The 15,633-nt window shown below is 50.9% G+C and overlaps 2 protein-coding genes across 2 annotated transcripts; one reads left to right on the top strand and one right to left on the bottom strand.

Annotated features, from left to right (window-relative positions):
- Positions 1 to 2,727: 2,727 nt before the first annotated feature.
- On the bottom strand, positions 2,728 to 3,693 carry LOC139684084 (olfactory receptor 14A16-like). The gene has a single exon (XM_071579686.1). The coding sequence runs from the start codon at positions 3,691 to 3,693 to the stop codon at positions 2,728 to 2,730; it is 966 nt and encodes a 321-aa protein (XP_071435787.1).
- A 10,269-nt stretch (positions 3,694 to 13,962) lies between these two features.
- Positions 13,963 to 14,988, top strand: LOC139684083 (olfactory receptor 14I1-like). The gene has a single exon (XM_071579683.1). It carries the CDS (start codon positions 14,035 to 14,037, stop codon positions 14,986 to 14,988), a length of 954 nt encoding a protein of 317 aa, XP_071435784.1. The 5' UTR covers positions 13,963 to 14,034.
- The last annotated feature ends 645 nt before the right edge of the window (positions 14,989 to 15,633 follow it).

The raw sequence follows: 15,633 nt of genomic DNA, 5'->3' as shown, positions 1-15,633 counted from the left end.
ACTCTGAGTTGCTGCTTCCCCAGCCCCCAGGGAGGGTCTCCTTGTCTGCTCATTCCCTCAGGGTCTCTTTTCAGTGCTGGCCTGAGTGGGGCTTGCTGACATCCTCAGGAACCTGGAGGTTTGCTAAAGAATTTTACTTTTCTAAAGGCTGGCTCAGTTTTCACAACTTCAGTTCAGGAATTCAGTGCCAGAGGGCTCATTAACATGCAAAACACTCTAACAAGATAAGCCTCTTAGAATATTTTACCATTAAGTCTTCAGTTTTTTGTGCTTAATTAGACACATTTCAGAAGTGTATTCAAAGGGAGTGTATTACAGTGACAGGAAAAATTAAGAAAGATTTATTTTTATCCTTTTTACTTTTTTCCCTCTTTATACACTAATAGCAGCAATCTCTAATTGATATTCTTCTCCAGCACCAGGAAGGGTCTCCTTGTCTGCTCGTTCTCTCCATGGTCTCTTTTCAGTGATGATATCCTAACCAGAAAAGCCCCTGACAATAATTTACTTTTAAATTTTCAAGTCTTCTGTGGTTAATTAAACAGATCTCAGAAGCATATTCAAAGTGAATATCTTATATTAAAATAAAAAATAGCAAAAATGTTTTTTGTGGTCTGTTTAATTTTTCCTGTTTATACATTAATATCAGCAATCCCTAATTGATATTGATCCTGAGAACCTTCTAATGCAGTCTGAATTGATATGAAAATCAAGATCCTTTTTGTCTGACAGTCAAACAGACTTTATCCCTACTCCCCACCCCACCATTCCCTCATCAGACCCCTGGGACTGAAAGCAGCCTTGTGCAAATCTGAGTTTCCTCCAGCAAAGGCTGGACCTGCAGGTTTCAGCTCCTTGGCACCAACTCCCACCTGCTTTACTGAAGGAAGAGCTGCATGAGACACAGAGGGATGTTCATTTATTGTCAGCAAACAAAACCAAAAGAAGGCACAGCTCAGTAGAAAACACAACTCATTGCTCTGCTCTGTATAAAGTCCACATTGCCTCCACTGAAGTCCACTTTCTGCAGTAGGTAGTCTTAGACCAATGGCAAACATGTTCTGTGTGAAGCACAGATCCCAAGGTCCCCCCAAACACTCCCTGCCCCAGATTCTGTCCATATTTGCTCTTTGCACACAGCCAGTCACACACTGAGGTCACAAGATCCCTCAATCCACAGAGGGAGGAAAAGAGAGAAAGTGAACAAAATGGTCTATAGTGCAGAGCTAAATATGCACTTATCCCAAATATTCTGGAGTTACAGGAACTTTCTCAAATATCCTTTGCAACACCTGTTCAGTGGGGAAAAATCTATTTTGATGAACAGGCCCAGGGAGTGGTGGGGAATGGAGTTACGTCCAATGGTGTACCCAGGGCTCAGTATTGGGGTCAGTTCAGTTAAACATCTTCATCAGTGATCTGGACGAGGGCATTGAGGGCACCCTCAGCCAATTCGCAGATGACACCAAGTCGGTAGGATTGCTGACCTGCTGGAGGGGCAGGAAGGCTCTGCAGAGGAGTCTGGACAGTCTGGACTGATGGGCCCAGGCCAGCTGGATGAGGTTCAACAAGGTCAAATGATGGGTCATGCCCTGGGGTCACAACCATCTTAGATTCTTGGCCATGCTCTGCAACTGATCCCCACAGCCTGTCCTGTGTCCTTAATCCCTCCATTTCCATGGATTCTGTGAGACAAGGGAGCTCTGTGCTCTGGGTATGGATTGAGGTGCCACTGGAGTGGGAAACAAAACTCCTCAGGTTTGAGTTCTTTGGGGTCCAGGAACAAGTGAGATTTAGAGCCACAGAAAGTTTTTCTTCATGGTCAAGACACAAAAATTAAACATGATGCAATTGATAAATACCACAGCTGCTTCCTCAGCTTTCCTCAGCCTCAGCAACCTGGATGACCCACGTCCTTGCTGTGCTGGTCACACAGCCCAGGGTGCTCCTGGCCTCCCTTGCTGCCAGGGCACACGGCTGCCTCCTGCCCAGCTCCTGCCCACCCACAGCTGCCTTACAGGGCTGCTCCCAGCCAGGCAGCTCCCAGCCTGTGCCATGGCCAGGGGAGGCCCCTGCAGGGGCACACACTGCCATTTGTCCTCTGGCATTGCAGGAGGTTCCTGCCAAGATGGGCTCTCCTCCTCCCTCAAGCTTTCCCTGAGCACAGAGGCCTGAGAGACCTTTCCAGTAAAGACTCAGGCAGAGAAGCCATGGAGTCCCTCAGCACCACAGCAGTGTCTGCTGGAATTAAATCCCCCTCCCCATCCCACAGCAGCCCAGCATTTCCCTCCTTCAGCCTTGGTCTCCAGTACAGCCACTGAGGCTCTTTTGGCTCTTGACTTTTCCTGCAGCCACCAAATCCAGGTGAACTTTGCCTTTCCCACAGTCCCACGTGCACAGCTCAGGCCATGCCCAGGAATTCCTTGTCTGTGCCTGGCCTTGCTGTCACCCCCTGGTAGAGGCTCTATAACCCCTTTGTGCCCCACTGCCCCACAGTTGGTCCCACAGCCCCCTGTGCAGCCCCAGCCCAGGTCAGGAGCATCCAGGGTGGGGAACAGCCCCTATGATGGGATGCCCAGGGCAGTCCTTGGGCTTAGTCACACAAGATGGAGGGGGTAAAAAAGTGGAAGAGAATGAATAATGACATTTTTTGAATAACATAAAATCAGGAGGAGGAAAAAAAGTAAAATTATAAATGCGAACAGCCTTGGTCTCTCATGACATACACTATGAGCCATTGGCAAAGCAAAGCAGGGAGTCTCTGGCTGCTGCAAAGCATCCAGTCATCATTTTCCTCAGACCATCCTTGAGCTCCTGGTTCCTCAGGCTGTAGATGAGAGGGTTCAATGTTGGAGATACCACTGAGTAGAGAACTGACACCACCAGGTCCAGGGATGGGTAGGAGACAGAAAGGGGCTTTAGGTAGGCAAATAAGACAGTGGTGAGAAACAGGGAGACCACAACCAGGTGAGGGAGGCACATGGAAAAGGCTTTGTGCCGTCCCTGCTCAGAGGGGATCCTCAGCACAGCCCTGAAGATCTGCACATAGGAGAAAACAATGAAAATGAAGCTTCCCAGAAATAGAAAAGCACTAACCACAATGAGCCCGAGTTCCCTGAGGTAGGAGTTTGAGCAGGAGAGCTTGAGGATCTGGGGGATTTCACAGAAGAACTGGCCCAGGGCATTGCCATGGCACAGGGGCAAGGAAAATGTATTGGCTGTGTGCAGCAGACCATAGAGAAACACAGTGGCCCAGGCAGCTGCTGCCATGTGGGCACAAGCTCTGCTGCCCAGGAGGGTCCCGTAGTGCAGGGGTTTGCAGATGGCAACGTAGCGGTCGTAGCACATGATGGTGAGAAGGGAATACTCTGTTGTGATGAAGAAGACGAGAAAAAAGAGCTGTGCAGCACATCCCATGTAGGAGATGTACCTGGTGTCCCAGAGGGAATTGTGCATGGCTTTGGGGACAGTGGTGCAGATGGAGCCCAGGTCTGTGAGGGACAGGTTGAGCAGGAAGAAGTGCATGGGGGTGTGCAGGTGGTGGTCAGAGGCTACGGCGCTGATGATGAGGCCGTTGCCCAGGAGGGCAGCCAGGGAGATGCCCAGGAAGAGCCACAAGTGCAGGAGCTGCAGCTGCCGCGTGTCTGCCAATGGCAGGAGGAGGAAGTGGCTGATGGAGCTGCTGTTGGACATTTGCTGTCTCTGGGTATTGGCACCTGTCCAAGCAGAAAAAGCAGTAACAAGTTACTGTAGATGTCTCTGAAAAAAAACCTATGCCTGTCCTCATGTAAACCCTTTAAATCACCTCTTCTCATTCTCAAGAATTCTTTGGCTGGTCATTTTAGAACTTCTGGAGAGGCCTGGCTCAGAAAGCTCTAAGGAATAACGAGCTCTGCTGATTTTCTGCAGGAATCAGTTGTACTCTACAACAGCAGATAAATAAATAGGAACTGGGAGTGATGTTTTTTTAAACTCATTCATGGCACTAAACAGCTTCTCAGCCTTGTCACTCACAGTTCAAATGACTGCACAGGACAGCTGTGGACTCATAGTTGTTTTTTGTTTCCTTCCAGTTGCTCCACCACAGGGAGTGGAGTTTTTAAGGCACAAATCCTTTGCATTTATACTCATGTCTAAGAGAAACCTGGCAGGTCCTGTGAATCAAAGGGATCGTCCATTCCTGCAGTGTGGGGCAGACAGTGTGTCCATCAGCCCTGCTCTCAGCTGCCCAAGGCTGTCACCTCTTTGACCTGCAGGGCAAAGGCACTCAAGTGTTCTCATGAGGAGAAGCTGCACACTGCTGAGAGCTGGTGACTTCAGTTTGCAAGTGCACATCTCCAAACTCCTCATCCTGTCTCATCCTACCCAAGGCAGATCTCAGCTCTCCCCTCCCAGCCAGGGGCACACAGGGCTCATTGCAGCTGCCTGCACACACCTTGCAGCCCCACTGCCATGGCCTCGGTGCTGAGGGGCTGTGGGGAACACAGAGCTGCAGTGGCACAGCTGTGCCCTTCAGGAAGGCAGCCTGCAGCACAGCAGGATCATCCAGGGAAAGAGTTGAATGTCCCAGAGGTGTTACATCCTCAGTGGAGAGTCCTGTAGACCCATTGCCTGGAGCTCCCACCTGAGTTGGAAACAAAGGCAACATGAAGAGGAGGAGAAATGGGGAAATTGTGCCCCACTCCTCTGGAGACCCCACAGGGACAAGTAGATGGGCAAAGGGAGTTTCCCCTCATCAGGGCTCTGTGTGTCAAGAGATGCCCCTGACCCCATGGCCTTTGAGGTAGAGGCTCTCCTGGCTATTGGAGGAGATCAGGGGCTTCTTCTGGGAAAAAATCAGCAGAGTAGGAGATGGCCAGAGCTGCCCTAACTGCCCTGCCACGGCATTTCAGCAGCAACTCCCTCTCACTCCCTGCCCAGGGCTCTGCTCCCTGGAGATGTCCCTGCCAGCAGCTGCTTCCCTGTGCCCAGGGCTGTGCCCTGGCAGTGCTCCCAAAGCCCATCCCAGCCCTGGGTGCTCAGCTCTGCCCTGTAGAGCCCTCCCAGCACAGGGCAATGCCCAGAGGCAGTTCTGGCTGTGCTGGGGTTTGGAAGAAGCTCAGAAATTCATGAGAAATGGAATCTCAGTGCCTTCATATGAGAAGAAAAATAAATTGCCATCTCCATCTGCCCCCCCAGCCCAAGGAGAGTGGAACACTCAAAGCACAGACTCTCCCTTCAGGTTAATGCTGCCTTGATGTCTTTATTTCTTTATTAAAGTAACCTTGGGTGATCTGGAGCTGTGAGCAGCTCTGACCCCACTGCACCCATTCACCTGCAGAAGGACCCTGCCCTGACAGGTGTCACACCTTCACCCAGATCTTATCCCTGGAGCACCCTGGGAGATCCCCAGGAAGGCTGAGAGTGCCCCTGGCAGCAGCAGAGCCCCTGCCCTGACACTCAGTCCCCTGAATGAAGGGACCCTGCTCGGACAGAGAAGCCCTGGGCAACCCTGGCTAAGCACCCACCTTCCCACCCTTCTGCCATCCCCAGAAGAAAGATTTCATGCTGTGTCTCTCTGATGATGCCACAGGTTGTCCTTGCTCTGGAGCATGTCCTCCTCCACAAAAAGGAACCCTGAGAGCCATCCTGCCAAATGTGAGCTGCAGCAACATGTGTGAGCTCTGGGAGAGCCCTCCAGCACACTCCTGTATCGCCCTGAACCCAGAGACTTACTGTGTTAAGGACTGTTCAGGTGATTCCATCAGTGAACTCTCAGCATTCTGACACTCCACAAAGCCTCTCATCAGTGTCTTACTTCTCTCCTGTGCCCTGGGTGTCTGCAGGCAGTGCCCTGAGCCCTGCTGGGCTGTGCACAGGAGCTGCTCCTGGGCAGAGCTGTCTCTCTGTAGCACTGCCCGCTTGCCAGGAGCTCCCTGTGTGCCAGGAGCCCGGCCCAGCTCAGCAGCACAGCAACAGCCCCTGGGGGGAATTTCGTGCTTAATCCCTGAACACCAGGCCCTGAGTGGAACTTGAGAAAACCTCTCAAGAATAGAAAGTCTTCTTTGAACTGCAAAGTTTCTTGTAGATTTAATGGGTCCCACTGAGGGACACAATGGAGAAAATGTCCCCAGCATTCAGTTAGAGTAGAAAACTGGAGGTAGTGATGGAAGGTGGGACAAGCAAAGTAAAGTTGGCTCTGATGTTGAATAAACACAGATGTGTTTAACTAATCGAGAGGTCTAAGCCTTGACCTTGTAAAGGAAATATCACAGCCATGCCACCCAGCCCCTGGGAAGGCAGATCCTGTTCCTCCCTCATTCCTCAGGGCTCTTCGTGGGGCACTGGGATGTGGGGATGTGGAGATGTGAAAAGCCAGGGGCAGGATGATGGGGTGGCATCTCCCAGGCTGCTGAACAGGGACAAGGAGTCATCCAGGTGGTGGCCGGTCACCAGTGGTGTTCCCCAGGGGTCAGTGTTGGGTCCAGTCCTGTTCAACATCTTTATTGATGATTTAGGTGAGGGGATTGAGACCATCATCAGCAAATTTGCTGATGACACCAAGTTGGGAGGGAGTGTCGACCTGCTGGAAGGCAGGAGGGCTCTGCAGAGGGATCTGGAGAGACTTGAGAGATGGGCTGATTCCAATGGGATGAAGTTCAACAAGGCCAAGTGCCGGGTCCTGCCCTTTGGCCACAACAACCCCCTGCAGCGCTCCAGGCGGGGCACAGAGTGGCTGGAGAGCAGCCAGGCAGAGGGACCGGGGGGACTGAGTGACCGGAAGCTCAACATGAGCCAACAGTGTGCCCAGGGGGCCAAGAAGGCCAATGGGATCCTGTCTTGGAGCAAAACTAGCGTGGCCAGCAGGACCAGGGAAGTGACCCTTCCCCTGGACTCTGCATTGGTGAGGCCACAACTTGAGTGTTGTGTTCAGTTCTGGGCCCCTCAGTTCAGGAAAGATCTTGAGGGGCTGCAGTGGGTGTACAGAAGAGCAACAAGGCTGGAGAAGGGACTGGAGCACAAGTCCTGTGAGGAGAGGCTGAGGGAGCTCAGGTTGTTTAGCCTGGAGAAGAGGAGGCTCAGAGGTGACCTCAGGTGGCCAGGTGGGGGTTGGTCTCTTCTCCCAGGCACTCAGCAGTAGGACAAGGGGGCACGATGGGCTCAAGCTCTGCCAGCGGAAATTTAAATTGGAGATGAGAAAAAAAGTCTTTATAGAGAGAGTGCTCAGGCATTGGTATGGGCTGCCCAGAGAGGGGGTTGATTCACCATCCCTGCAGATTTTTCAAGTGAGATTGGACATGACACTGAGTGCCATGGTCTGGTAAAGGGACTGGAGTTGGACCAAGGGTTGGACCTGATGATCTCGGAGGTCTTTTCCAACCCAATCAAATCTATGATTCTATGGTTAATGAGGGCCAGGGGCTGCAAGGGTCACTTGCCTCCTCATGCCATCAGTGGCACACACAGCAGCCGTGGCCAAAGGCCTGCACAAGTTGGCTCTGGCAGGGCCTTTCAGCTTCTGCACATCCCTGTCTCCTCTCCAGCCCAGGCTGTCCTACGGTGTCCAAGCCCTGCCCCTTTCCCTGCAGGCTGTTGTCATCCCCCTGACTGCCCCACCTGGCTGGCACCTTCCTGCACTGACATCTCTCCCTCCTCTCTGGCCTTCCATAAAGCCTTGGGCTGATCCATGCTCTTTCTGGGGGATGTGTTTCACCACACCTCTGACCTTGGAAAGAAATTCCTTTCTCCCTGTTTCCAGTCTGCACCTCCTCCATTGTCCTTGGTGACCTTCTTTCTTTCTCATTCTATTTCCAACTGCAAAGGGAAAAAAAAGCTCCACCATCTCTGAAACCACCACTGTGTCACTGCTGAACCTCATGGAATGAAGGGTCCATTTTGGCTCTGTGGGGCCTCATGGAATGAAAAGAAACCTGAGATTCTGTGGAACTTCATGGAATCAGGGGACCATAGTGAGATTGGGAAAGCCCATGGAACCAAAGGTGTCTTGAGACTTTGTGGAATCTCATTGTGTCACAGAAAATATGGAAGGCTTAGACAAAGGTTATTAGAGAAGGCACCTCATTGAGCTATGAGGTGCAGAAAGGACCCCATTGCTTTCTAAACCCTTCTTAGAGAGGAGCCTGAGTGTGACAGGGTCCAATCTTAGCCTCAGGTTTCCTTTGGGGTTAAAATTTAGGGAATTATAGAGATGTGATTGAATCACTTTCTCCTGCAGGTTTTAATGATGGCATATCAGATGTACTTATATCTAATGTATTATTTATTATGATAAATGGACAGAGAAAGAAACAGATAAGTGAACAGATTAAAGATCTAAATCAGAATTATTTACTACACTGTGGAAAAGCTAAAAACCTCCTAGTATAGTATATTATAGCCTAAAATAGTGCAGTGCACTGTATCAAAAAATTCTTTTAAAGCAGTTGTATCAAAGCCAGCAAAAAGAAACAATCATTCAGCAGGGATTGTTGTAATTTACCACACAGATAAAGAGGGCAGATCTCTGTCCTTCCCTTAACCCCTGGGCGGTGACCATGAAGAGCCCTCCTTCTTCATGGGAGAAGCTCCACACACTTCAAGGCAGTCTGTGAAAGGATGTGCCATATGAGAGTTGGGCTGGGATTTAAAGTTACACAGTGAGGGATTGCAGGTCCTGTATTTCCAGGCCAGTGAGCAGCTTATCTGTCAGATCCTGTTTCAAAAAGCAGGATGTGTATTTGCAGTTTGGTGAACCAGGCTGGTTTTAGCAGAATTCAACACCAAACCAGCACCTTGGTGCCAGCAGTAACTCAGCACACAGAGCCTGCACTGTTTGCATTCTCTGAGCAGATTCTGGGCCTGATCAGGGTACAACATCCCATCACTGTCCATAAGGCTCTGCAGAGCCACAGTGGCACCTTGATGCCATGAGGTTCCAAAATGTCCTGGGGTTGATCTGGTTCCAGGAGGCCCCACAAAAGACAAAGGCCCCTTGGTTCAATGAGATTCTGAAAAGTCTCAGTGTTCTCTGTGTTCCCTGAGGCCCTGCAGTGTCATGGTGGCCCCGTATCTCCAAGAGGTTCCACGGTGTCCCTGTGTCCATTTGGTTTGGTGAGGCCTCAAGTGTCACAGTGGCCCATTGACTCCTTGACGTTCAGAAATGGTCCAGATTTCCTTTGGTTCTATGAGAATCTGAAGTGTCACAATGTCCCCTTTAGTTCCATGAGGTTCTGTGGTGTCACAATGTCCCTTTGGTTCCATGAGGTTCTGTGTTGTCACAATGTCCCTTTGGTTCCATGAGGTTCTGTGGTGTCACAATGTCCCTTTGGTTCCATGAGGTTCTGTGGTGTCACAATGTCCCTTTGGTTCCATGAGGTTCTGTGGTGTCACAATGTCCCTTTTGTTCCATGAGGTTCTGTGGTGTCACAATGTCCCTTTGGTTCCATGAGGTTCCACACTGCACTTGCAGGAACACACATGGGTGGATGTTGCCCCACCTGCAGAGCTGCCTCCAGCTCTGGGGTCCCAGCACAGGAGGCTGTTGGAATGAGTGCAGAGGAGGCACCAAGATGATCAGAGGGATGGAGCAGCTCTGCCATGGGGAAAGGCTGAGAGAATTCGGATTATTCAGCCTGGAGAAGAGAACCTTTGGGGTGACCTAATTGTGGCCTTCCAGGACCCAAAGGGAGTAAACAAGAAAGATGGACACAGACTGTTTACAAGGACCTGGAGTGACAGGACAAGAGGGAATGGCTTCACACTGACAGAGAGCAGGTTCAGATGAGATACTAGGAAGAAATTCTTCTCTCTGAGGGTGCTGAGGAGCTGGCACAGGTTTCCCAGAGAAGCTGTGGCTGCCCCATCCCTGGAGTGTTCAAGGCCAGGTTGGACTGAGCTCTGGGCAATGAGGCCTAGTGGAAGGTGTCCCTGTCCATGTCACTGGGGTTGGAATTAGATGATCTTTTAAGGTCTCTGAAACTCAGGACATTCTATGATTCTGAGTTACTTCAGGTAACTGTGAAAGATCCCAACATCTTGACCCAGCTTGGGAAAATGTCATCTTCCAAAAGGGGGAATTAAAAGCAGTAATGCAAAAACATCCATCAGGTCCATCCCCATAGAAAGGGCAAGTGATATTTCTTATGCTGTGGGTGCAGAAGGCAATAAGTGTTGGATTGTGCCTCAGAACACTCAAGCAGATCTAATCAAGTGCACCCACGAGCCAAGGCAAACACTGAGCAGAGTGAGGGACAGTGAGTGGGGGCCTGACATGCAGAAGGATGCAGATTGCTGGGGTAGGAAGTGCCTTTGCTGTTCCATGACCAGGGCACATCCCACTGGAGGAGAAGCCCCAGGGCAGCCCCAACACACTGAAGGCCACAGGCCCAACTCAGAGTACTCGGTGAGCTTTTCATGCAGAGATGTTGTAAATTTCTCTTAGTTCCTTTGGAACTTCAGAGTTTTGAATGGTTCCCCCAAATACCATGAAATTCATGTCTCTAAAATGGCAGTTCATTCATTTGTATAAAGCTCTGGGGATTGGGTCACATCAAAATGCTGACATTGTGTATGCAGATATTTGCAGCACTGTGGTGAGGGTATTGGAGATATAGAAATGAAAGACTGATAAAATGGGTTGGGTTGGAAGAGACCTGAAAGAGCCTCTCGACCAACTTTCCCTTTCATTATCCAGGGACACCTTCCACGAGTTCAGGTTGCCCAAAGCTCCCAACCTTGGGCACCTCCAGGGGCGGGTTTTTGCACATAGTGGGCAACCTATTCCAGGCTCCTTCCACCTTCATATAAAATATTTCTTCCTGACATCCAATGTAAATCTCCCCTCAGTCAGTTTCAGGTACTGTGCCTTCTTCTGCCAATACAACCCTTGGCAAAAAGTGTCACTCCATCTTTCTTGGACAAGCAGCTCTGCATTGTCATGGCTAAACACGTGGAGAGGGACCAGAGATGGCCCATGAATGCACTTGGAGGCCTCAAGCACATGAGCAATAGATAAGGACTGAAAGCCCAGGGCTCAGTGGTGTGGAGACTGAGTAGAGCACAGGAGATGACTGAGAGTGCTTGAAGTGCTCTCCATCATAGATGGTGAAACTTTCCTTTGTAGTGAGAAACAGCATGAGAAAGAAATAATGCCACCAAGGGCAGCTGGGGAGATTCAGGGTGGATATGAGGAGAAAGGAATTCCCCTCTGAGAGCAGTGCTGTGGGGCAACACGCCCCCAGAAAAAGTCTGGATCAGCCCAAGGCTTTGTATTCCAAGGAAGAGCCAGGGAGGAGGGAGAGAGGTCAGTGCAGGAAGGTGCCAGCCAGGTGGGGCAGTCGGGGGATGACAACAGCCTGCAGGGAAAGGGGCAGGGCATGGACACTGTAGGACAGTCTGGGCTGGAGAGGAGACAGGGATGTGCAGAAACTGAAAGGCTCTGACAGAGCCAACTTGTGCAGGCCTTTGGCCATGGCTGCTGTGTGTGCCCCTGATGGCATGAGGAGACAAGTGAGCCTTGCAGCCCTGGGGCCTCATTCCCTCCTTGTCCCTGTTCAGCAGCCTGGGAGGTGCCACCCCATCATCCTGCCCTTGGCATTGCACTTCCCCACATCCCAGTGCCCCAGGAAGAGCCCTGAGCAAGGAGGGAGGGACAGGAATTTCCTTCCCAGGGGCTGGGGGCCATGACTTGACCCTTTGGAATAATGACACCCATCCATATTTACTCAACATCAGAGTCACCTTTGCCTTGCTTGTCCCCACCTGTCATCACTGCCTTCAGGTTTCTGCACTATCTGGACCTTGAAGGTGTTTTCTCCTTTGTGTCCCTCACTGGAACACATTAACAGGAAAGAAACTTTGGAGTTTGAATCTAACTTTGGTTTCTCAAGAGATTTCTGGAACCTTCTTCAGGGACTAAAGTTCAGTTACTCAGCACCAACACTCCCCAGAGTGTCATTAAATGCCCTGGGCTGTTGCTGTGCTGCTGAGCTGAGCTGGGCTCCTGGCACAGAAGGAAAAACAAGAGAAGCTTCAACCAAGAGCAGCAACCAAGGGAAGCTTCAAAGAGACAGGTCTGATGATGAGCAGGTCCTGTGCACAGCCCAGCAGGGCTCAGGGCACTGCCTGCAGCCACCAAGGGCAGAAAAGCAGGACAGAGAGGTTACACACAGCCTGGGGTGTGAGGAAAGTTGAGAGGAGGATCCACTGGAAGAGGAACCTTTCCAGGCTTTCACAGGGTAAGTGCATGAAGGGCAATGTATGTGCAGTTTGTGGAAAGATCTCCCAATGCTGCACATCCCACAGCCTGGGGGGTCCCTTATGTGGGATATCACAGTGTCTCTGTTGCTGAAGATGAGGATGTGCTGCAAAGCACCATCCCAGGGACATCCCAGCAGGGTTCCCTTCTCCCAGGGATGGCTGCAGGGTTTGAATCCAGGCTGTGCCACCCAGGCTGCCTCAAAGTGTCCTGCAGAGCAGGGTCCTGCAGCCCAGCGTGCTGTGCCAGGGCAGGAGCTCTGCCACCTGCCATGGGCAGCTCTCAGCTGGCCTGGGGAGCTCCCTCAGTGCTGGGGGAGAGGTTGTGGGTGGAAACAGTAAATCCTGGCAGGGCAGGGCAGGGCAGGGCAGGGCAGGGCAGGGCAGGGCAGGGCAGGTTTCTTCTGCTATCAGATGCGAGTTTCATGGGTCAGGGCTGCTTACAGGAGCACTGCACCCCAGGATATTGTCCAGGGGATACTTCAAGGAGGAGGACAAAGGAGGGATTTCTATCAAGTTCTCAAGTCACATGCCTGGAAGTTTCAGTTCCAGAGGCAACTCTGACAAGTTTAACAGGGGCTGAGAAGAACTACCTGGCACTGTTGGGCTCTGGGATGTCGCACAGCTGGCCCAGGGTGACACTGCTCGGAGTGTCCAGTGAACTCTACCCTGGCCTGTCCCATCTGCACCTTCACTTTGAATTTCCTTGTTTCTCAACTTGTCCTTGTTACTGAGGTTGTTTCCTCCTTCTCTCAGTCAGGCTCACTGGTGATGGGAGTTCAAGCTACAAACACTCATCCTGTCATTCATCCCAGGCAGGTTCGTCCATTGAAATGAGATATTCCAATTTTCTTCTGACTTGTCCTTGTCTGGGCAGTGAAGTCCTTTTGCCTGGAAAACAAAATCTTCTTCCCTGTGTCAGACCCCATCATTAAGACACTTGTGTCTCTTCTGAGGTTTCCTTCCAAGCTGGGAGCTGCCCTCAAGAATGCAAATAATCCTTGTAGCACAACACTGTCAGCTGAAAGCCCCAGTGCAGGGGGACAGAGGTGCTGTGCCCATTCCAGGCAATGCTGTTGGGTTGGTGACATGAGCCACGTGTGTCCTTGGGACCTTGAGACAGGCTGAGACATGTAGTGGTCTGTGATGGATCCATCTGTTCTCAACAATGTCTGGTGGCTTTTCAATCTAAAGTGGCAGTGTGATCAATCTCCACCTCAGAAATATGCAAGTCCAGGGCAGCTGGAACAAGGCAGAGGGACAGAGCAGGTCCCCTCACTCTGCACTAAGCCACAGACAAACCTCCTGCCTGGCAGAACCTCCTTTGCTCTACCTGAAAGCAGCAGAAATACTGAGGGGTTCTGACATCCAGGAACACTTCACAGGAAAGATGAGGGGAGTCAGAAACAAAACAGCCAAACCTCTGAAACTGCCTTCTGAAATCCCAGTTGTTCTCAGAAAATGGGAATACAGAGGCTGACAAGCACATTTGCATTAGGAGCAGTTTCATCTGACACAGCTGAACATCAGGACATGCCCTGTCCCCACTGGAGCAAAGCAGGGCTGAGTTCTCACAGCCAGTGGGCAGAGGGTCTGCTCACCATGGGAAATGTAGTGAGCACCAAGCAGGGCTTCAGTCATGGAGCTGAAGCAAAGTTTACTAAAAAAAGGAAAAAATGTGAGTGTGTGCAGGAGGGAGAGGAGTATTGGGAAATAGTTTTGATTTTTCTCAGAGACTTCTCCCATGACTTGTCACTGTTATTTTCTCCATGAACAGGTCCCCATGCCCAGAGGCAACAAATGTCCAACAGCAGCTCCATCAGCCACTTCCTCCTCCTGCCATTGGCAGACACGCGGCAGCTGCAGCTCCTGCTCTTGTGGCTCTTCCTGGGCATCTCCCTGGCTGCCCTCCTGGGCAACGGCCTCATCATCAGCGCCGTAGCCTCTGACCACCACCTGCACACCCCCATGCACTTCTTCCTGCTCAACCTGTCCCTCACAGACCTGGGCTCCATCTGCACCACTGTCCCCAAGGCCATGCACAACTCCCTCTGGAACACCAGGACCATCTCCTACATCGGTTGTGTTGCCCAGGTCTTTATGTTCTTTGTCACAAGCGAGTTTTCTCTCCTCACCATCATGTGCTACGACCGCTACGTTGCCATCTGCAAACCCCTGCACTACGGGACCCTCCTGGGCAGCAGAGCTTGTGCCCACATGGCAGCAGCTGCCTGGGCCAGTGGCTTTCTCAATGCTCTGCTGCACACAGCCAATACATTTTCCCTGCCCCTGTGCCAGGGCAATGCCCTGAGCCAGTTCTTCTGTGAAATCCCCCACATCCTCAAGCTCTCCTGCTCAAACTGCTACCTCAGGGAATTTGGGCTTCTTGTGATTAGTATCTCTTCAGGTTTCGGCTGTTTCATTTTCATTGTTTTCTCCTATGTGCAGATCTTCAGGGCTGTGCTGAGGATCCCCTCGGAGCAGGGACGGCACAAAGCCTTTTCCACATGCCTCCCTCACCTGGTCGTGGTCTCCCTGTTTCTCACCACTGGCACATTTGCCTACCTGAAGCCTCCCATCATCTCATACCCATCCCTGGACCTGGTGGTGGCAGTTCTGTATTTGGTGGTGCCTCCAACACTGAACCCCCTTATCTACAGCCTGAGGAATCAGGAGCTCAAGGAAGCCCTGTGGAAAGCTATGACTGGATACTTTTTAGAAGCTAAAAGCTGTCTGTTTTCTTCTTCAAATTGATCATAATGCATAACAGACCTATCTGTCTTCTCATGTTTATTGTAGCTGTTTTGATTGCAATTTTTTGTTTTCCTCTGCTAAGTTTGTGTACAAGTAATTTTCATTATGCATCCTTTTTATTTTTCCTTAACTCTCTAGGTTTTGAATTATACCTAATGTCCCTGTAACTGAGGGATTATACTCTTTTTATATTTAAACCAAATAAAGGACACTGTAGTGACCTGTTTGTCCCAGATTCTTTCTCTGAGATTGCAGCAAAGCCAATGTCAGTGCCTGTGTGCAATGGGGGAGAGAAGCAGCACAGCAGCACTGCCAGGGAGCAGCAGCATTTGGTCTTTATAGAGCTGCCATTTCCAATTCCACACTCTCCTTCCCAGCCCTGCTGTTTCTGTAAGGCCTGAGTGCTCCGGCACTTGGTCACATCCTGCTGCGTGTCCATCCTGGTATCACAGGCAGGGACAAGCCATGGGTGCTGCTGGGACACAGCTGGGCTCCACAACAGCAGCTCCATCAGGAAAGAGCATCTCCTGAGGGCAGGGCAGGAAGGCTTTGGGCTTCTTGCAAATCACTCTCAGGAACATGCTCAAGGGATATACTTAAAAGAGTCTCTTTGTTTGGCTTGTTCTTCAAGGGCTCAATGTGCTG

The sequence above is a fragment of the Pithys albifrons genome, chromosome 31, assembly GCF_047495875.1.
Source record: "Pithys albifrons albifrons isolate INPA30051 chromosome 31, PitAlb_v1, whole genome shotgun sequence".
In the NCBI taxonomy this organism is placed as follows: domain Eukaryota; kingdom Metazoa; phylum Chordata; class Aves; order Passeriformes; family Thamnophilidae; genus Pithys; species Pithys albifrons.
Note: the sequence above shows the minus strand (reverse complement) of the source record. Positions and strands in the feature narration are given on the sequence as shown.